The 21,700-nt window shown below is 40.4% G+C and overlaps 1 protein-coding gene across 8 annotated transcripts in view; it reads left to right on the top strand.

The window, feature by feature from the left end:
- The window catches only part of PATJ (PATJ crumbs cell polarity complex component), a 1,530,963-nt gene that overhangs the window by 497,638 nt on the left and 1,011,625 nt on the right, over positions 1-21,700 (top strand). For 6 of the 8 annotated variants that reach the window (XM_078669616.1, XM_078669595.1, XM_078669605.1 and 3 more), the window contains exon 18: positions 15,122-15,331. The exons of the other annotated variants lie outside the window; for them this stretch is intronic. In XM_078669616.1, the coding sequence (XP_078525742.1) occupies positions 15,122-15,331 (210 nt within the window). The remainder of the gene's footprint in view (positions 1-15,121; positions 15,332-21,700) is intronic. 8 annotated transcript variants of the gene reach the window in all.

Raw genomic sequence — 21,700 nt, 5'->3', positions numbered from 1 at the left:
CGAGCTACAAGGCGACCATTTCGCTCGCGAGCTTGGCTCCTCCCTCACTGCACTGGTTTTTAAACTATTGGTAGATACCTATAATTGCTACCATCCTTTAGTTTAGTAATAATTTAATAAATATTGAGGAGTACCCTATGTGTTTGCTTTTTGCAGCTGGAAACTGTTCCCTGTGCCCAAGAGAAGATGCACAGGGAAACAGGGGTTGAAGAGATGGTAACAGGTGCTGTTAGACAGCTGAACAGCATGTCACCTGTTCAGACCCTCCGGACAAAGTTTCTTGGTCTACCCAACCCTCCTGTTACTACACGCTCTCAAGTGGATTTGCAAATTGCGAGCAGCTGTTTTGTGGAAGCTTCTCTGTTATGAGCGTGTTTTATGTTCTTACCAGCATGGTCTCACTTCTTGTTCTTTTCACATTTCCACACCTTTTTGTATGGAAAGCTCAATTTCATTCACAATTCATAATGAAACTTCTTTGGGCATTTACAGCCTCAGGCCTCAAAAGAAACAAAAATAATACATAGAATTGTGGAGCCGAGCTACCCTTTTTTGCACTAATTGGACATATATGGCTGGATGGATGTCGTCACAATTAGTCCTCTGAAGAACAGGTCCCTGGAAGACATATATCTCAATTGCCCTGCATAATGTCTTGACGTAGTGCAAGCAGAAGGTTTTGGGATCTATTTGAAGTTGTCGGGATGAGCTGCTTGGAGGCGGATTGTTTTTGAGGCAAATAAAGATCTGTAGCCCCAAAGGTGTCCCCAGCCATCATGATTTTGAGCTCACATACATCTGAGAGAAAATATTATATCACTACTTATAGGACCTACATCACAGTGAAATTAAAGGGAGTGTAGGAGCATTTTAAATATTTATGGGAACCCACCTATGGTATGCTATATCTCCCTTTCTTAAAACCCCGTGTTTGGTCTGCTGACTCCTCAGAGCTTCATTAGAAACAAATCAAAAGGGAGCATCCATGCTTGCTACAAGAAGACTTTCAGCTAGGAGAACATTGAAAGGGATTGTTCCTTATCCAGAACAGAATAATTGTTCCCAAGACTTAGTATTTAAAATGGGGAAGCAAATTACTTCACCTGAAGCAGAGGGGTGTTTGGACCTGCATCTTTTGGAAAGAGACTCTACTGGGGTACCAGCTTCATGATCTGTGTGCTTTGTATCGGTGAGGTCCTGGCAGCAGAGGGGATTACATCTGGATATCAACATTGCATCAAGAAGCATCCTGCAGCAACTTTAAGATGACATTTTGCTGCCCTTACTCTGGAGCTGTAACAGCCTGTGAGTGTTGGTCAATGTGACTTTGGGTCAACCGTACCCTAATTCCATTCCTTCTCGGCAGGCAATATCTGTAAGCGCAACCCACTGAATTTTATTCGAAATAAAAGGCATTGCAAGACAGATGGTGCAAGTCCCTCTTTAACCCCTCATAACGTATTCCTGGATTCATTTGACTTGCCTGTTTCATAAACCTTATGACTTAATGACCAAATTGATTTCATGAGCAGAAATGACACGGTACTGCAGCTAGCCATAGATTAAACAAAAAATAATTCATGTACACAAGGAGCTGGATCAATGTGAATAAATGTATTTCTTTTTTAGATTTGGTTAAGGATTAATTGGTTATAAGCAAGCAATTTAGAAGGTAAACACATTGAAATACATAGACACAGCGAATATAAATGACACAAGACAAAAAAGCTATTATTTAATTGACTGTCAAGAAATATATAGCACATAAGTACAAACATGAAAATTCAGTGTTCTACAAAAGTAAATGCGAAATCAAGAGAGAGAGAGAGAGGACCAGAAAGCTAGTCCTTATCCCCGGGGTAATATGTTATTTAATCAAAAAGAGACTAGCTCATGATTTATATTAGATTACAAAAAGTAAAGAAGACTCGGGTATGTCTCGTCATGGGGGTGGGAACACCTGGTGAGTGTGTTCATAAAGCCCTCACCCACCAACCTAGTTGGTGGCATGCTTCATCATCGGGCCCACCCAGTGGCACCTAGCGTGCCCCGGGTGTGCTTCGACGCCTGATTACAGCGAAGCAGGTATATTGCTGAGTGTGCAGTGAATACCGGTATGCGAAGGAAGGCACTACAGGTCCAGTGCAGGCTCTGCCCAGAAAAGCTGGTCAAGCCCCTGCCACCTCTCAACCTTGAGGCCAGACTGAGCTAAAACTAGCGTGGTCTTGAGAAGGGAATCCCCCCTCTCACACATAGATAAACACTTTAGGGCGTGTAGACACATAGTCTGAACCACACACCCACTAGTTTAATTACACTCACCATTTTACTTAGGTCCTGAAGAAAGCCAGCATATACATAATATTTAACAACAAGGGGTGGTGATGGACAGAGTTTCTGAATTAAGCAGAATACTCTCACCCAGTCAAGAGATCAGGGCTAGAGCCAACACCGTTTTTTAGCTCACTGCACCATCCCAGTTCAGAACCTGGCTATATGCAAATTAGTCTGTTCCTGTCCCAGTGCATGATGGGAACAAGGCAAACCAAACTACCAAGCCAATTCTTACACTGGGAAGGAAACAAGCTTCCGGGGACCGGTTTCTGGCATTTCAGCCATCGTCGGCCCGGCTTGCTTGAATCCTGATGGTGCAATGAGCAAGGGACTCACATCTGAGTATACCCTTCCACGCTTAGGGTGGACAAAATATTTAACAACAAGGGGTGGTGATGGACAGAGTTTCTGAATTAAGCAGAATACTCTCACCCAGTCAAGAGATCAGGGCTAGAGCCAACACCGTTTTTTAGCTCACTGCACCATCCCAGTTCAGAACCTGGCTATATGCAAATTAGTCTGTTCCTGTCCCAGTGCATGATGGGAACAAGGCAAACCAAACTACCAAGCCAATTCTTACACTGGGAAGGAAACAAGCTTCCGGGGACCGGTTTCTGGCATTTCAGCCATCGTCGGCCCGGCTGCCAGAAATGCCAGAAACCGGTCCCCGGTAGCTTGTCTCCTTTCTGGTGAAGAATTGGCTTGGTAGTTTGGTCTGCCCTGTTCCCATGATGCACTGGGCCAGGGACAGACTAATTTGCATATAGCCAGGTTCTGAGCTGGGATGGGGCAGTGAGATAAATAACGGTGATGAATCAAGCCCTGATCTTTGGACTGGGTAAGAGTGGTCTGCTTAATTCAGACACTCTGTTCATCACCACCCCCTTTTCTGAAGCATATACATAAGGCACTGGCTGAAACATGTTGACCCATCGGATGTGGGAGGTGGTAACTCGCCTCTAACATCCCCCAGCCTTATTTTTTAACCGCTGACGGAGGCCCAGGTATTAAAGTCTAATTTTACCCTCGGGTACTGGGACCCCCCCCCCAAGCCGTTTTAACATCACTTCCTTAACAATCTTCACTGCACACTCAGCAATATACCTGCTCCGCTGTAATCAGGCGTCGAAGCACACCCGGGGCACGCTAGGTGCCACTGGGTGGGCCCGATGATGAAGCATGCCACCAACTAGGTTGGTGGGTGAGGGCTTTATGAACACACTCACCAGGTGTTCCCACCCCCATGACGAGACATACCCGAGTCTTCTTTACTTTTTGTAATCTAATATAAATCATGAGCTAGTCTCTTTTTGATTAAATAACACTACAAAAGTAAATCACAGAAAAACATGAATCTTGAAGTCCTTTTCTGTGGTTGGGTCTATCAATGCAGGCAATGGGGTCCCAGAGGTGGGTGGTTTGCTTTACCAAATGTTTCCATAGTCAGTAGTTTGTGTGGCGTTTCATTGCACCGTAAGGGAAATGTTCTGTGTTATTCAAACACTCCGCCTCATCTAATACCACCAACAGCTTTCGACCTCCTTTTGGGTGAGGCATGTAATTTACATCAAGTCATCATCGGGGAGAATGTTATATATGAGGTCACTGCATATAGAAAACATGTAATAATCAGTGGTATACTTGTATTGTTTAGACTTGTGTCCAGAGAAGATGTACCAGGTAGGGTATCAAGTACATACCTAACATTTGTCCATGTGTTTGTGGTAAATGTGCCCTGTGAACATAAGGCAATACAACTTTAAAGTTAAATGTCTATGCGTTGCATGCATGTGGCCCAACACACATCCGAGGTGCTAAAAAAAATGAGTTATTCACCTATTTTAGAAGTATAAATCACATGACGCTATGGATTGAAAGAAACGGTCAATAAGGAGACAATGTAGCAAAGAGTTTCAAGATCTCCATACCTTTAGAGGATTATTTACTTTTCCTATTTATCTTGTGATGCACGCTAACTCGAATAAGTCATAAAGCAGGTCAGGCTGCTGCTTTTTCTTCCGGGTGTCGAAAGAAACATTGCTTCCTGGTATCAATGTGATAAAGAGACACAAACCAATCACGTATGAGTAGCCTGAGTATATTGTCATGGTGACTCACTGGAATCTTGGGAAATGTAATTTCGAGTTCCACATACTGTGATGTTAACTATTCCTTCTTTGGCTACATCTTGCTGAAAGTACAACAGTGTTGTAGGTTGCATGTTTTCGAATCAAGTGGGCATTCATCATTCCAAAGAGTGGCACCTAGAGAAGGCCTAGAGTTACGTTGATGAAAAGAAATACTCCAATCTTTTGTAGGTGTTAGAAGATGAGTATTCCACAGAGAACAAAAAGTCAGCACAGGGGTCTCTTTAGCGACACACCAGAGAATGAACACCATACACTGTCCAGCCTGGAATGTCCTGGAGGCACGCTGAATCAAAACATTCTAGTCACCCAGACAACCAAGGTCTTATCCACTGGACTAATATAGATAAAGTTAACTAAATATATGTTACCATGAAACGATAACACATAACACATCTCCCCCTCTAAAACAACACTACACAAAAATAAATAAGAAAATAAACCAAACATAGCAAATAAAATTACAGCATCTAGTCTTCAAGATACTTGGGTTTGCCTAGTGATCTTTTGTGTCTTTGAGAACGACTACTGGGAGACATAGGACAACTGCTGTCCTCTAACTTCACCCTTCCACCTTGAGATCTGGGGCGAAGAACAGACTCCTCTAACCCAATTTCCAAGCACACTGAATCAAAACATTGTCGACACCCAGACAACCACTAAACGAATTACTGATAAAGCTAACTAAATACATGGCACCATGAAAAGATAACACATAACGTGTGCAACAGAAACTGGTGCATTTTGGTGTAATAGTTTGTAGCCAGTTTCTGTTGTGGCTTATGGTGCAAAGGATGGTGATATTTGCAGCTGGGTGTATTTTTTGTTTGTTTGTTTTAGACGAAGCTACTAATGTTATACAGTTCACTTAGGCCGAACTCCGTTCTATGAAGTTTCAATATATTGTATGCTTTTTGTTGGAATAATCCGGTCTCCACATCACTCTTAATGATTAAATGCCTCAGTACTGTCCACTTTAAACCAGAAGACTGCTTGTTGTTGCATGAAGTGTTTTACCAAGGGGGCAGTCATACATTTACATCTAATTCTTGACTTATGCAGGCATGAGGTATACAACGTTTTAGTCTTACAGTTGGTTAATACGGAGAAACTTATGATTTAGTTGCTGTATGTATATTGTGTACATTCCATGGTATAGTCTCTCAATCTAGAATGTTCATATTTATGGTGGCCTTTTACAGGTGGGAGGCCCATCATGTTTTGCGGATTCGATGGACAGTGTTCCAGGATATCCCTCAAGTTTCTATTTGTTTTGAATGCAAACAAGGTTTGATTTTTTAAAATTGATCAAAGCAGGAGATTAGGTGCATGTGCTTTTTAATGGCCTTTATCCAACTGGTTGGTGTTATTGTTAAAAGTTGTAAAGCAGACCACTCTATCCTGGTCCTTACTTTAAGATTCCAGAAGACACTTGACCCTCTTCATGGCTCTTTTTAAAAGTTTATATGGGTATTTTCTTGAGAGTAAGAAGTATCCCTGCGTTCTTGAATTAATCCAGCTTTTTGAAATAATTTCTCCGTAGGTTCAGACATTAACTGGAGAGGAGGTCCCACTGGTGGCCACTATTGTAGTGCAGAAAAGTATTTCTGTCTATTGTTTTAGTCTAACTTCTTCGTGTTTTCTTGTTGAGTCCAAGACATTGATTTACTGATGGCTGTAGTGTATTGTGAATTTTATGTCTGGTGTCCTGTTATTCAACCATTCCACAAAGCTTTGGAGTTCTGCTTCGTCTCCTCTCTCCAAATCGTGAAAATATTGTTTTCAATGTCAATATGTGATCTTTAAAGGTGTATTCATTTTTCTTCGTACCTGGCCATAAATATTATGGCCATGTCTGGAGCGAATAGCCATCACATGGCAGTACACTTCACCTGCATTTAGTGTTGTCGTTTGAAGTAGTGTTTGTGGCTGACTTCACAGGGTGGTGATCTTTAGCGCGGTGTTCCTATATTCTGCAAACCTTAATTAGGGATGTGGCTGGTGCAGCAGATACTTTGCTCAGAGACCCACAGGCAGATACACAGGGGTGTGTATTGGAAAGATGGAGCTCTACACCCTAGCAGAGAGATCTTGCTTCAGGTGTATCTAGCCAGTCCTTGAAATTAAATTAGAAATGGCAATACCTTTGACCCTATAGCACATCGCTGCCACTGAGAAGTCTGTACTCTAACAATATAAAGTATTGCATCCCTGCTGAGAATTGCTGATACTCTCTCCTTCAAATATAAGACTTTTAGCTTCTTGGTATCTGAAAGGACCTGCCCATTTAAAACAATGCTACCATCGTGGGGGCGTGGCTTGCGCGCCGCGTTGATATGGCGGTCTGCGCTTGAGCTCCGCGACGATCAGAGGCCGTCGGAGCTTTTTTAGCTGATTCCAGGACCCCCATCTCTCGGGAGAGACGTCTTAGCTTACATGAACACGCTGGGAGTATTTTACGGTCTTTCTCCGTCTGTGTCAGCTGGTGGAAGGATGTTTTTTTCCGGCCGGGTGCAATGCTCGGTATTTCCTGAGAGTGGCAGCCATCTTGCATTCCTGTGACGGAGATTGGAATTTCTCCTCAGCTGACAGCGCGCTTGTCATACACTTGACAGGAATACGTCGGAACAGATTCTGGTTGGTTATTTATGACTCTTTTCGTGCTTTTTACGATGTTTTTTCATCTGGTTCATGTCTTTTTACCTTTTCAATATTAAAGTGTGACAGCGCTTTATTTTGCTGCGCAGTGGCTTATTTTGGAGGAGTTCTGCTATATTTTATTTTTTCCTCGCATATGTTTGGCAATATTTTTTGCTCGGCCCTGTTGGTTGTGAAGGCGTTTTACTATTGTTTTTGACTTACAATTTATTAGCGTGTTGTGGGCTTCCTCCCATTCTCCTCATTCTCTGCTGTTCTTGAACACCTGCAGTGTGTGTGGTTTTGTCGCTTTTTGGGACATTACCTTTATGGCTGAGAGTATGGGTTTGCCCTCAAATGCCAAGGATACTAAAGCCTCTTTAAAGAGATTGAAACAACCATCTCCTACGCCTGAGTCTTCTCAGAAGGACACTGCGTCCACGCTAGAGACTATTCTGACGCGCTTGAATGATGTTCATGACATTGCTCAGTCAACCAAAACAAACACGGATATGCTACAAGTTGAGGTGTCTGCCATCAGGAATGAATTTAAGGCTCTTTCCCTGCGTGTCTCCGCCACAGAGACACGTATTAGCGGTGCAGAAGATGTTGTGCAGAAACAATCTAGATCTATGGGCCAACTAGAACGTTCCATGGCGGCATTGAGGAGAGACCTCACTGAGCAAGAGGATCGCAATCGTAGATCCAACCTACGCATTTTTGGCCTTCCTGAGGAAGTTGAGAAAGAGGCTCTCTCTATGATTGATTTTATATCCATTTGGCTTCCTGCTACGTTGCAACTTTCTTTCCAAAGAGACTTTGAGATAGAGCGGGCACATCGTGTCCCCACCTTCCGCTCCAAATCGGCCTCACAACCAAGGGCTATAATTTTTAAGCCACTGCGTCATCAGCATACGGAGCAAATTTTGGCGCACATGAGGAAGGTTAAGAATGTTTCCTGGAATGGCAATCGTATTTCCATTTCTCAAGACTTTGCCAGAGATACAGTGATAAGAAGGAAGGGCTTTCTAAACCTACGGAAGAGTCTATCTGAGATGAATATCCCTTTTTCCTTCTCTGGTCCCTCGAAGTTTCGGATTACCTTCAAAGGCCGTTCTAGAGTTTTCGATGAGCCTGCGGATTTGGCATCCTTTTTGGACAATCAGATGGAGCTTCAGATGGAGCTTCACATGGACGCTTCGCGTAATCCTAGTACTTCCGGCACTTGAGATGGATGTCCAGGCCTGTCATGTGTTTGTTCTTCCTCAGATCTCTTAAGTGAGTCTTTTTAGATCTGGGTGGTGGCATGATGGTCCACCGTTCTTACTGCTTCTCTGTGTTCTGATGTTTTCGGTTTGATGTTGCCAATTATATGTGTGAGATGTTCTCTTTCTTCACTCTCACTACTCTTACTCCCTTTCTGCTGTTTCATTCGTTACCACGTTTGAGATATTCTCTCATTACTCTCTCTACTCTTCTGTGGGTTGCTTGTTTTCTATATTGACTCTATTGTGTTGGTTAGTCCTGTACCTCTCTTTTCTCTTGTTCCAGACGATTCTGTAATTAGAGGTGTCGTTTACATCTGTTGCCTCTGTGCCTGCGACAATATATGTCCGTGTAATGTGTTTGGTCTTTTTATGAGCTGTTAGGTTTGTCTCTTTCATTGGTGTAATGGTGTTTGTGTACACGAATATTGCTCTTTTTTTTTTCGTCACTTAGCATATATGCGATGTTTTAATTTACTACGATGTTGTGAGCCCTTTTCGATTCTTTTTGTGGTTTTGCTTAACTTTCTAGGTTACCTTTTACTTTGCCTGTCCTGTTAATGTTTCTTTGTTTTTCTTGCTTTTTGGTTACCAGTGATTTCTTTCAGTTTTCTTTTTCTTTCTTATCTTCATTTATGTTTCGGTTCTTTCCTTCTCTGCAGTTTCCATGATATTTCTTCGTCTTCCTGTTTATAATTGACCTTTCTTTCTCTTGGTTCTATCCAATGTGAGTTTGATTGATATATTTTTGTGTGCCTTTTGCTGTTATGTATTTTGACTCTTCCATCACTTATTTCTTTCCGGTACTGTCTTATGGATTGTTACAGGTATTGCTACAATGCTCCCTATTCTTTCCAGTTATGTATCTAGTGCTATGCTTCTTATATTTGTCTAAGTCGCTTCTTTATTTGTGTTTGTTCATTTAATAAATGCTTATTTCTTCCCTTAATGTATAATTTTACTAGATTTAAAGTTTATATCAATAGTGCAGTTTACAGTTCTCTATTATTTTAATGACTCTTCAGTTACATTTGCCATATTCTCACATACATCACTCATAACCAGCTCTACGAATTTTACGTCCATTGATTGATTAATTGTTGTCTCTCGCTTTTTGTATAGTGCGTATATGATTTAACTCCTTCTATGTATTGTTCCCCGATAGATATATTGCTTCTTCTAGATATGCTTTATTTACTCTTAACATGTCTATATGCCTATCCATTATATTGTTACATGCATATTATACACAGGTTGTTCTCATAGAATTTCATATTGATATATCTTATATTCCTCTAATTTATCGTTATTCCATAGTCATGTTTTCTCTCTTCCCTATTAATTATACTTCGTCCTGCTTTACAGTGGGGCTGTAGATTGCTGATTTCTATTATATGTGCTCCTTATGACGGCTCCCCTGGTTGTCGTCCCACGTTTCCCCCTAGTATGAATTTGGTCTTTTTCAGACCCTCTTGGCTGGCTCTTCTTTCTTCTTTCTTCTTCTTCCTTTTCTCTTTTCTCTTTTCGGATTTCCCCAATGGTTTTTCCTTTTTGCACATTGTTGTCGAATGTTTGGATGTTTGTCTTCATATCGGTTGCTTTCTATTTATTATTTTTCACCTATGTTATTGTTTTCTATACTAGTCGATGCCTGGCTTGAATGTGTTATCCCTTAATGTTAAGGGCTTAAATCACCCTGTGAAACGATCCAAGATCTTGGATTATTGCAAATCTCTCTCTTCAGATTTAGTCCTATTTCAGGAAACAAAAATATCTGCCAAAGAAGCATTATTCTTGAAGAAGGATTGGGTTTCAGATGTTGTTTGCTCTGATGCGTGTGGCAAAAGAAATGGGGTTGTCACTTTGGTTTCCAGGAACTCAGGACTGTCCATTGTTTCTTCTGATCATGATTCTGAAGGTCGTTGGTTATTAACTAGATTGTCTGATGGTTCTTCTGATCTTTATGTTATGAACATCTACGCCCCTAATAAGGATGATCCGGCCTTTTGGAAATCAGTTGCCAAAAAATTGAATGATACGCCTCACTCTGGTAACCTTGTTGTTGGGGGAGATTTTAATTTGGTAATGGATCCCATTCTTGATAGGAATTCAGCTTTTCAATTTCGTCCTCCAAAATCCCATAAGCAAATGCTTAATATGTGCTCCCTTTCTCATCTGCAAGACATATGGCGCCTTCATAATCCTACTGGTAGTGATTTTTCTTTCTTTTCTTCGCCTCATTCTACCTTTTCTCGTATTGATTACTTATTAGTTCATTCTTCTCTTGTTCCTGCTTCCTCCTCTCCGATTATTCATCCTATTCTGATTTCTGATCATGCCGCGGTTACTTTTAATCTCTTGTCCTTTGCTCCCAAATCGAAAGCTAGGTCTTGGAGGTTAAACACAGAACTTTTATATGATACTACCCAGGTTGATGAATTTTCTAGCGCGATTGACACTTTTTTTCTAGAGAATGAAGGTTCAGTTTCCTCCCCGATTGTTCTCTGGGACTCGTTCAAATGCACTTTCCGAGGCCAGGCTATTAAGTGTCTGTCTAAAAGGAATGCTGATATTAAAAAAGAACTTTCAGATCTCGCTACCGACATTAAAACTCTGGAATCTTCCTTTCGTCACTCTAAAGATACATCTTGCCTACAGTCAATTAAGCTCCTAAAATACAAATACAACACCATTGTTACCAAGAAAGCCTACATTGGGGTTCAAGCTCAGAAATCCAAGAGGTTATTGTTAAAAAATAGAGCTGGTAAGATGCTCGCCACTACGTTAAAATTCCAAGATTCTTCCTTTAAGTCTTCCCAAATCTCTTCTATTACTGATCATCTAGGTGTTAAAAAATTTCAGACCGGGGAAATTCTTGAGGTTTTTCGTGATTTTTACAATAACCTGTACTCACCTTCTGATCAGGCCTCATTTGAACAATGTCAAGAATTTTTAAAATCTGTTCCTATGAAATCGGTTTCTCTGGAAGATACTACTCTTTTGGGTGGCCCTATTACTACTGATGAAATTACCTCCGCAATTAAGGCTACTCGTTCGGGAAAAGCTCCAGGGCCTGATGGTTGCCCTATTCTTTTTTATAAAACCTTTCTTCCTGTGATTGTTCCCAAGCTTCAGTCTGTGTTTGATGCTTTTATTCAGAATGGATCTGTCTCTGGTACTGCGGCGGATGCTACGATTGTGGTGATCCCTAAAGAGGGAAAAGACCATTCAGATCCCGAAATTTTTCGCCCTATTTCCCTTTTGAATATGGAGGCTAAGATCTTTGCTAAGATTTTGGCCAAGAGATTAGAATCCCTCATACCTACATTGGTACATTCCTCTCAAACTGGTTTTGTGAAAGGCCGTCTTGCACGTGACAATATTCGCACATTCTGTCACATTCTTGGAGCTGCCAAACGTTCTACTCTCCCAGCTGCGGCCTTGGCGCTTGATGCTGAAAAGGCCTTTGATAAGGTTTCTTGGCCATTTCTGCAGGCTGTCTTATATGCACATAATCTTGGTGACTCCTTTATTAACATGGTCATGTCCTTATACGCCCAGCCCAGAGCTAATATACGAGTTAATGGTGCTACGTCTTCTTTTTTTAATCTTCGCCAGGGCACCAGACAGGGATGTCCCTTATCCCCTCTTTTATTTTTGTTATCCATTGACCCTCTCCTTAGATTGATTGAGTTGAATCCGGATATTAAAGGTTTTTCGTTTGGTCCTCACTGCATTAAAACTGCTGCATATGCAGATGACGTCCTTATTTTTTCAGACGATATTGCCGTGGCTATACCTGCTATCTCAGATACGATTGCCCTTTTCTCAAAGGTTTCTGGATACACCTTAAATAAAGAGAAAACAGAGCTGTTTCCCTTGAATGCCTATTGCTTCCCCACACATATGGGTTCTGCTGGCTTCAAATGGCAGTCTAAACACTTAAAATATTTGGGTATTTATTTCTGTTCTACTTTATATGACACAATTGCCTATAATGAAAACCAGACTATTCTTAAAGTACGCCGTCTTTTAGATACCTGGTCACCGAAACACATTTCTTGGTGGGGTCGTCTTCAGACTCTTAAAATGATGATTACACCCATTGTTAACTTTGTATCCTCCATGCTTCCGGTGAAACTTTCAGATTCCTTTTTTCATGAAGTTGATGTTTTGACGTCAAAACTTTTATGGAATGATAAACGAGCGAGAATGGCTTATAAATTCTTACGGAAGCCCTATGATATGGGAGGGGTTAATCTGCCTGACTGGGATAAATACCAAACTGCCTTTTTGGCTTCCCATGGTGCTCTTTGGTTTTCTTGTCCCGTTAATCATGTGCCTTCCTGGCTGTTCATAGAGCAGGAATTGGCTTCTCCATTACCGACTGCATCTTTTGGCACTGCGTCTACCTTATCTATCCCTTTTTCCCGCTCTATCATCTTAGACACTCTGTCTGTGGTTCGAAAGGTGGATAAGCTGGTAGCATTTCCACTTCATAAATCTAGATGGTCGTCTATCTGGCGGAATTCTAAAATTAAAATTACTATTGATCCTTCCTTGATTTCCTACTGGGCGACTAAAGGGATATCGTTGGTTAAACATATTTATGGTCCTAACGATGAGCCTCTACCCTTTTCCTCTTTAGCTCAACATTTCTCCTTAACTAATTTGGATTTTTATACTTTTCTAAAAATAAAGGTGGCACTTGCTAAAGTACATCTTCATCCCACTTCTTCTACGGTTACTCTTTTTCATATCTGGTTAAAATCTGGTCATGTAGCCTCAAAAATTTATAAATTTTTATCTACGTCTTCTTCTTCCTCTCATACTGTTGCTCAACATAAATGGTTACATCATTTTGAACATAGTGTCATTGAACATATTTCTTCAGATACATGGCAGATGATTGGTAAACTTTCTCTTTGCAATAAAATCGCCCCATCGTTAATGCAATCTAAATTTTTCTCTATCAATCTTCTTCATTGGACACCTGTGCGCCTACATTCGCTCAATCTCAAAGAAGATAATCTATGCTGGAGTTGTGGCTTATCGCCAGGAGATTTTTCACATATGTTTTTTAACTGCTCTTTACTCCAACCCTTTTGGGACCTCATTCATAAGCATCTTATGCTCATCTTTGATATTAAATTTCAACTTTCTCTCCCATTAATTTTATTGGGCCCTCTTGCGGCTTCATCTCCTCTCCCCTTGGAGCACATGGAGCTACAATTATTGGATCTTCTTTTGACCGTTGCTGTGAAAGTAATTCTAATAGATTGGAAATCCTTCTCCTCTGTTTCATATCATACGTGGTGGGCTTGGGTTTCCTTCTTACGCAGTGCTCATACTTCGGTTGACCAAGCTCATCTCTCCCCGTCGATTGCTGGTGGGGTTTGGACTGCTCTAGATTATTACATGGATTTGTCATCACAAGGGTTGGTTGACCAATATCCCTTTCGTATGTCTGGTTGACTGGCGTCTTGTTTGTTCAGACTTACTCCTTATTTTTAAGGTTTATTCATTGGGAAATCCTTCTTTCCTTTTTTCCCCTCTTTCTTCTCTGTATCCTCTTTTTTCCATCTGCTCCCTCTTCTTCTCGCTTTTCTTCCTTCTTTTTCTGCTTTCTTCTTCTTCTGATTAGATCAACTGATAGTGATACATTTGTGAATGGTTTACATATATGCTAAACTGCTTGGTCTTCATGAATGCCTATTTTTATTTTTGGCAGATTACTTTTATTTATTATATATGGAGGTATTTCATATGTTTTATTATTGGATTTCATCTTCTGATGGTCTGTTTTATTGCTCTCAAATGTATCACTTTATTTATATTCTGTATCTTCATTTGTTTATTTATAACAATAAAAGCGTTTGAAATCAAAAAAAAAAAAAACAATGCTACCATCGTTCCCTGGGTGCCATGTCCAGTGTTCCCCCAGTGTTAGTTTAAGTAGAATCCTGTTGCAGCAGGTCACATAGCTCCAGGTTGTTGGTGCCTTTACAGACTGGCTAATGACTGTTTTTGGAGGGTAGAATCTTAATGTAACTGTGTAAATTACGGCACCTCAGCAATGTTTGAATAATGGCATTCCAGTATTAAGGGAAACATATTTGCAACACACTTGTTTTCATGAGAACTCTTTAGTTCTTTGATAGTTTGTATTTTAAGATCCTTAATTATTTTCCATTCTTACCCCCAGTGTTTCAAATGAGTAGGATTTTCAATGTCTGTTTATTTTCATAATTTAAACAATACAGGCAGCAATATACAAAATGTAGGTAATTGTAATTTTTTACTTTTTATTTGGTCGAATCTGCGTTTCTTGCAGTTTGTGGAATATATTTGGGGGTAAAGGAGGAGTGTTACAAACATGAATATGTTCATTACAGGGTTGCATCTGTAATATTATGACAATATGCAGTTAATAGCACAAAACCTCTACCCGTGAGCTTGTGCACACCTTGATCTCACACTTCGAAAATGGTACAAAAATAATAGTGCATATATTTCCACGCACCCGTCGTTTTCGGGGTTTACATTTCGTTTTGTTTACAGGGAAGCTTTGATCTCCTTCCACGTGCTGTAATCACATTTTCTATCTGTTTTTACAACAAATCCAATCATAATTGATGCAGACTATGGAAACTCTTTCTTCTTGTCTTTTGGTTGTTGCACTAACCATGACTGTAAGTGGCTGAACTCACTGGCTGTGTTTGCTGTCTCCCTCTACAGGATCCTTTAGATCCAACACGAACTGTGATAGTTATTCAGTCTCTGGTGACCGGGGGAGTTGCAGAACTGACTGGTGAAATACTGCCTGGTGATCGCTTGGTCTTTGTTAATGACACCTACTTGGACAATGCCACTTTGGAGGATGCTGTAGAGGTCTTAAAATCGGTTCCTCCAGGGACAGCACGGTTTGGCATCTGCAAACCCCTAGTGGTAAGCATCTATATCTTGAATTCTGAAAGTGATCAGAAATCTGAGAAATAGAGCAATAACTTTGGACAACTTCAGAATCCTCGCTCCCCGTCCTGTATATAAAGGCGATGTAATAAAGATGTAAAAAATGGAGCATTGTTCTAAATTTTTGCCTGATTATTTGCGGACATAGTGTACGTTTGTAGTTCTCTTTGTCCTAAACGTATCCTCCTACTACTAATCAAATGCAAAGTAAGGACTCGGAAAATGTGACATGACTGCAGCTTGAGCTACGCAAATGCTCCTCGTAACAGGTCATCTTATCGGAGGGACTGGAAGAGGAAAACTATGTAACCATTTGCTCCTAAAGTTGAATGTCACCACCACATAGCATGGCAACATCATGAAGTGTAAATAGTGCTTATTTTGAGCCTGATCACATTGGAGCTTCTTTCAAATTGGAATATCATTCCAGTCTGGGGTTCAGTAATACCAGATGTGTCAGTCAGTTGTCTGTTGACTGTTTACAACCATAAGGCTAACTTGTGCAGTAGCTGTGACGGAGAGGACACGTCTAAACTTGTCTGGAGAGTTCTGTAGCTGCCTCGGCAGCAGGCATAGAGCAAGCTTCTTTTTTTTTTATTGAGCAGAGCAGATGGCAATAAAAAGATTTTTACAGTGAACAATACTCCAGGGATCGTTATAAAAATTGAGCGAAATCTAGTAAAATCCGATAATTCATAACATTCAGCAATAATCATCAATATACAATTTGGTACAAAGCAAAAAAAATAAATATGTAACAAGAAAGTGCCAAGTGCAATCATTTTCCAGTCACAGTTTCAATAATTAAAGTGCAGGTAGTGCAAAATTTAATAATCTAGCCCAAGCAACTTATGCAAGATCCCTGCACAAAAGAAGTGTTGACATGCCTGGCCTAGACTATTTATAATAATAGTGTCATGTGCTAAAGTGCTAAATATCCAAAATATATTTTCCCCTTAATTTGAAAACCTTCTATTCGGACAGTAGACCTGCCCATAAAGAAGTGTTGCCAAACCTATCCTGCACTTATTGTATTAATAAGGTACTACTTATTAAAGTGCTATGAGGTGGTAGCGGGTTGACTACTATTAAAGAATTTCCAGTTTTTGGTGAATTTTTGCATTGCCCCAACACTTTTGACATAAGCCTCTTCAATTTTTTTTGTCCGTCTCATTTTATTTATCCATTTAAAATAAGATGGTACCTCCTCTGATTTCCAATTTTGGAGGATTAGAGAACGGGCAACTAAAGTACAGATTGCTATATAGATTTCTTCTACACTGGACAAATCAGTTCTCTTTATTGAGATGCCAAAAAGGGCAATCTCAGCTTCGGGTTCAAATACCTTATTTATAGCCAGGCTTATTGAAGAAAACATTTTGCGCCAAAAAATCTCAAGTTTCAGGCTTGTGTAAAAATATGAAGCCAGTCACCCCCCTCATACAGCTGACATCTAAAGCATTTATTTTCTACTCCTGGAAAGTGTTTATTTAAAGCTTTAGGAGTAAGATAGGCCAGCCAGCGGGATTGAAAAGACATACTCTTAAAATTGGCCGCTCTAAGACCCTAACCTCCTAACTGGGCGATCCGCTTCCATTCCTGCCTCGAGAAGGAGCAATTGGTTTCCTGAGATATTTTAGCCAGAATTTCATCGACCAAAGGAAATTCTTTACCCTTTCTCAGAGAATTCCCCACTTCTTTTAATTTCACTTTATACAGGGCAGTAGCCAAAGGCATTGATATTACACCTGCAGATAAAATATATTTATTTATAAAGTTTATAATCTGCAGAAATTCCAGAAATCCCGTTTTTAATTTATTATCAGACCTAACCAGAAGCTCTTGCCAGATAATAAGTTTCCACGATGTAAAAAAGAACCCAAATCACCAAAACCAGAGTCTCTCCACTTTTTGAGCTTACTCGAATGAATTTGAAGCCCCAAGATCTTGCACTCCTCTAATTTCTAGTAGTACAAGCCACCACCCACTTCCTGTTTAAAAAAGGACTGTAATGTATATGAAAAATCACGGATAGTCTTATACCTGGTCTTTTTTGGTAATTTCGCTGTTTTAAAAAAATTCGGAACTTGTGAACCTGCCTCTTGTACCATTTTTTCATAGAAATGTTTTTATAAAGCAGTCCATTGGGCTCCAGTAAACGTGCTGTGAGATCCATGATAGCTGCCATATAATAAGTACATCTATTCGGTAGAGCTAAGCCCCCTTGTATAGTTCCCAACTGTAATGTACTCAATTTCACCCTCGAAACTTTCTTATTCCAGACAAAATCCCTGATCATGGACTCAATCGCTCTAAAAGAATAAGAATTAATCTTTAACGGTACATTTATAAAAAGAAAAACCAATGAGGGAAGTATCGACATTTTAATAAGTGCAACCCGGCAATTCAAAGTTAATGGTAAAAGAGTCCATCTCTCCAGCAAAGTTTTAATTTTATTTCGCATTGTTAAATAATTCAAGCTAAATAACTGTTCGAACTGATTGGAGACATAAATACCCAGGTATCTGATTGGTTCTTTTCTTAAAGCTTGTGATCTTAAATTTAAAGGTAAAAAGTTACAATCTGAATTCAGTACCAGTACCTTGGTTTTATTTTGATTAATATTATATCCACCAATCCGCTCGAACCGACTAAATTCATGTAATGCTTGATCAAGATTTAATTTGTCAGGATCTAGATATAAAATATTATCATCTGCGAATATTTTAATTTTGCCATTCCTGCTATGGGTGGCTTAATTTTAGGATTTCCACGTATTCTTATCGCTAGCTGCTCAATAAAAAAGTAAACAGGATGGGGGACATCGGGCAGCCTTGCCTGGTACCACGATTGATATTAATTGCCCCAATTTAATTGGCATTAAGTACCACCCTTGCTTGAGCATCCTGGTAAATATTTTTCAACATATTAATTATCTGAGCCGGAAAGCCAAATTTTTGCATACCGGTGAATAGTGCATCCCAATTTACCAGGTCGAAAGCCTTTTCGGCATCGACCATTAAAATTAAAGTTAAAATGTTATTATTAGAAACAAAGTCCAGAGCCTGTATTAGAAACCCGGTATTTGAAGATATAGACTTTCCTGCCACAAAGCCTGACTGATCAGAGTGAATTAACGCCTGGGCAATCGGGGAGAAACGCTGGCCTATATTTTCATTAAAATCAGCGTTAAGAAGGCTGATCGGCCTATATGAATTGACGTCCTACACATTTTTCCCCTTTTTAACAAAACTAACAATAATGGACTCTTTAAAGCTCAAAGGAACCAATCCTCCCAATCTGACAGCATTAAATAATTTAACCAAAAAAAGAGTCAATTCTTTAGTAAAAGTTTTATAAAATTCAATTGGGAGCCCATCTGCACCACACGCTTTTGCCCCGGCAATTAATTTCTCTGTATCTAAAATTTCTAAAGCTAACATTTCGCTCTCCAGGTGATCAGCCAATGGGCCGGGTAAGACAGGAAGATTAACTTCATCAAAATATTTACAGATAAGATCTGTCCCTACCTCATATTTCGTGGAATATAGCTGAGAGTAGTGATCCATGAATACTTGAGCTATATCATCTTTATCTCTAACAAGGTTTTGCGTCTTGGGATCGATAATCTCTGCTATTAAGGCTTTCTCATGTTTAGTTTTTGTTTGCCCTGCTAGCATTTTTCCCACCATTTGGCTCTCCTCATATACTCTTTGTTGATAGGTTTTTGAGCTATTGATTTCCTCAATTACAAAAAATTCTTTTACGGCTGCCTTCGCCCTTTCTAATTGCAAAGCCACATCTTCACTCACCTGAGGTGTGATGTCTCTGAAGTTTATAGCATTAGACACATCCTGTTGAAGTTGGTTGATCTTATTACGCCTCTCTCTCATCTGTGCGGCTGCGCGCGCAATCATCTGGCCTCTAATGGCTGCTTTAAACCCTCCCGAAACTGAGATTTCTGCAGTACCTTCATTTAGGTTAAGGAACTCTAATATCCATCATTTGTTTGAGCTACCCAATTGAGATCTTGGAGGAGTAGACGATCCATCTGCTACCTGGATTGAGCCTTTTCACCCCCTTCGATCGCAAACTTAACTGTTATTAAAGAATGATCTGAGAAGGGATTAACCCCTATGGTGGTATCTAAAACCTTCAGGGATGGTGAAATAAGAACAAAATCAATCCGCGAGGCCGTGTTGAATTGGTTAGAATAGCACGTACATTTTGCAGCGGTCGGGTTGCATTTACGCCATTGATCTACCAATAGATGTTCCTGCTTTAGGGCTTCCAAGACTTTCTTTGTTTGGGGTTTCAGCTCTTTTTTATTCTTATTTGAGGTGTCTTTTTTTAAATCTTGAATGAAATTGAAATTCCCACCCAAAACTATTTTTCCCGGGGACCGTCTAAGTAGCTCGGTGATCCTAAGTAACGGTGTAGTATCCTCAATTATCGGTCCATAATAATTTATAAAATTTAAAATCATCCCATTCAGGTTGGCCTCAACCCAAAGCCATCGCCCAAACGGATCTCTCTAAATTTGCCCAAATTCCCAAGGAAGACTACGGCAAAAATATCTAGCTACCCCTCGTTTAGCTAGCCCGGCAGAGGCAAAAAACACATGAGAGAAACACCTAGGAAGATATAGTTTAGGAAAATTTGTTTTCAAGTGGGTTTCCTGAAAAAATACTACCTGTGGAGAGCAGGATATTAGCCACCTTAATAACGCTCCATATTTGGACTTATTTAAAATCCTATTAACATTAATAGATATAGTGAGACACCTATTGATCATTCTTTATCCTGATTTTCAAACATAGACATCAAAAAAGAAAAGAAAACTGCAGCTATAAATGTACTTAGCCATTATCTTGAAAGCTTTTGCTCCAATGCCCCTGCTACTGCTCCTTTTGCTGCTAATCTTTTTACCCCCCCCAGACCCTCCCCCTACCCTCTCAAACCATCCCCCACAAGAGGTGTACCCCTACGCTTTCCACACACACCACCTCTTACCCCCCCTCAGTTACTTTAAAGGGTGCCATGGATCTGCACCCTGGCTGAGCCTCCCCCCCCCCCCTCCCCGTGGTATACATATATTGCAAACAATCTGGCCAAAGGAAACAAATAAACAGCAATACATTCATTGATTCCTATTTGATTCGTATTTTCATCACCAGCCAAATTCTTAGAAAAGGAAAGCCTTTCAAACCGTTGATCGTAAGAAAAGACAAACATCAGTCTACCATCTTATTGAGGCCCTGAAATCTCCTTGAGAAGATCCTGGGCATCCTCTATATTAGCAAACATGTGGAATTTCACCTTGACAAGCACACATACTTTAGACTGTTGGGCAATTGAAGCCTGTGCGCCTTGTGCCTTGAACAAAAAAAGCAGTTTGACAAATTCCTTACGCCTCCGGGCCGCAGCAGCAGACAGGTCTGGAAAAAATCTACAGTTAGAAGTCTCATTCACTGGGAATTGCTTTTGTTGTATGGCCTTGGCCAGGATCTTCTCCTTTATCCGATAGTCTGAGAAAATTAACCAAGATTGTACGTGGGCCACTCGAACTTGGCAAAGGATGGAAAGGAACTCTATGGGCCCTGGTAATTGTCAAATCTCCACTAAACTCAGGAAGAACTTTTTCCTTAATAAAGGACTCCACCCATTGTGGTACTTGAGCACCCTCCACCCTCTCTGGTACTCCCAGTATGCGCAGATTTGAACGGCGTTAGTGGTTTTCCAACTCCTCCAGTTTATTTTGTAACGAATTTCTATCCTTGGTTACTTCACGTACTTTGATAAGCAGTCCGGACATCTGATCCTCCAACTGAGAGAGCCTAGTCTCTGCTTCCTGTATGTTAACCGGAAGACATGCCACTGCATCCTCTATTTTGCCTAATCTTGAATGAAGAGAAGCAATTTCATTCTCCTGTGACCTCTTCATGTCTCTCATTTCCTCCAGAATGAGGTTAAGCAGTGTTTCAATATCCAACAGTTTGGTAGTTGCAATTGCTGCTGGATCATCTATTAGAGTCTCTAGAGATTCTGAAACAGGACCTGAGGCTGGGAATTGTATAGTATTAGTCACTTCCTGATCCTGGTTGTGAGTCAATTGCGGTGTTTTAAGGTCCTTCAACTTCTGAGTATGAACTTTTTGCTGTTTTTGCTGTTCCTGAGGCCCCGGGGAAAGTGTTAGGTTGCTGCCACTCAAAATCTGGTCCTGCCTTGACTGCAACAGCTGAAGAGATGGTTGCAATGCTGAGTCTGCGGAAGGCGGAAGGACAGAATTCAGCAGATTGGAATTCAATTCTTACAACAGGAGAGTTGAGGTTGAGGGTGAGGCTA

The sequence above is a fragment of the Lissotriton helveticus genome, chromosome 1_2 (genome assembly GCF_964261635.1).
Source record: "Lissotriton helveticus chromosome 1_2, aLisHel1.1, whole genome shotgun sequence".
NCBI classification, from domain to species: Eukaryota; Metazoa; Chordata; class Amphibia; order Caudata; family Salamandridae; genus Lissotriton; species Lissotriton helveticus.
The sequence above is the reverse complement of the archived record's forward strand: the minus strand, read 5'-3'. Positions and strand labels throughout refer to the sequence as shown.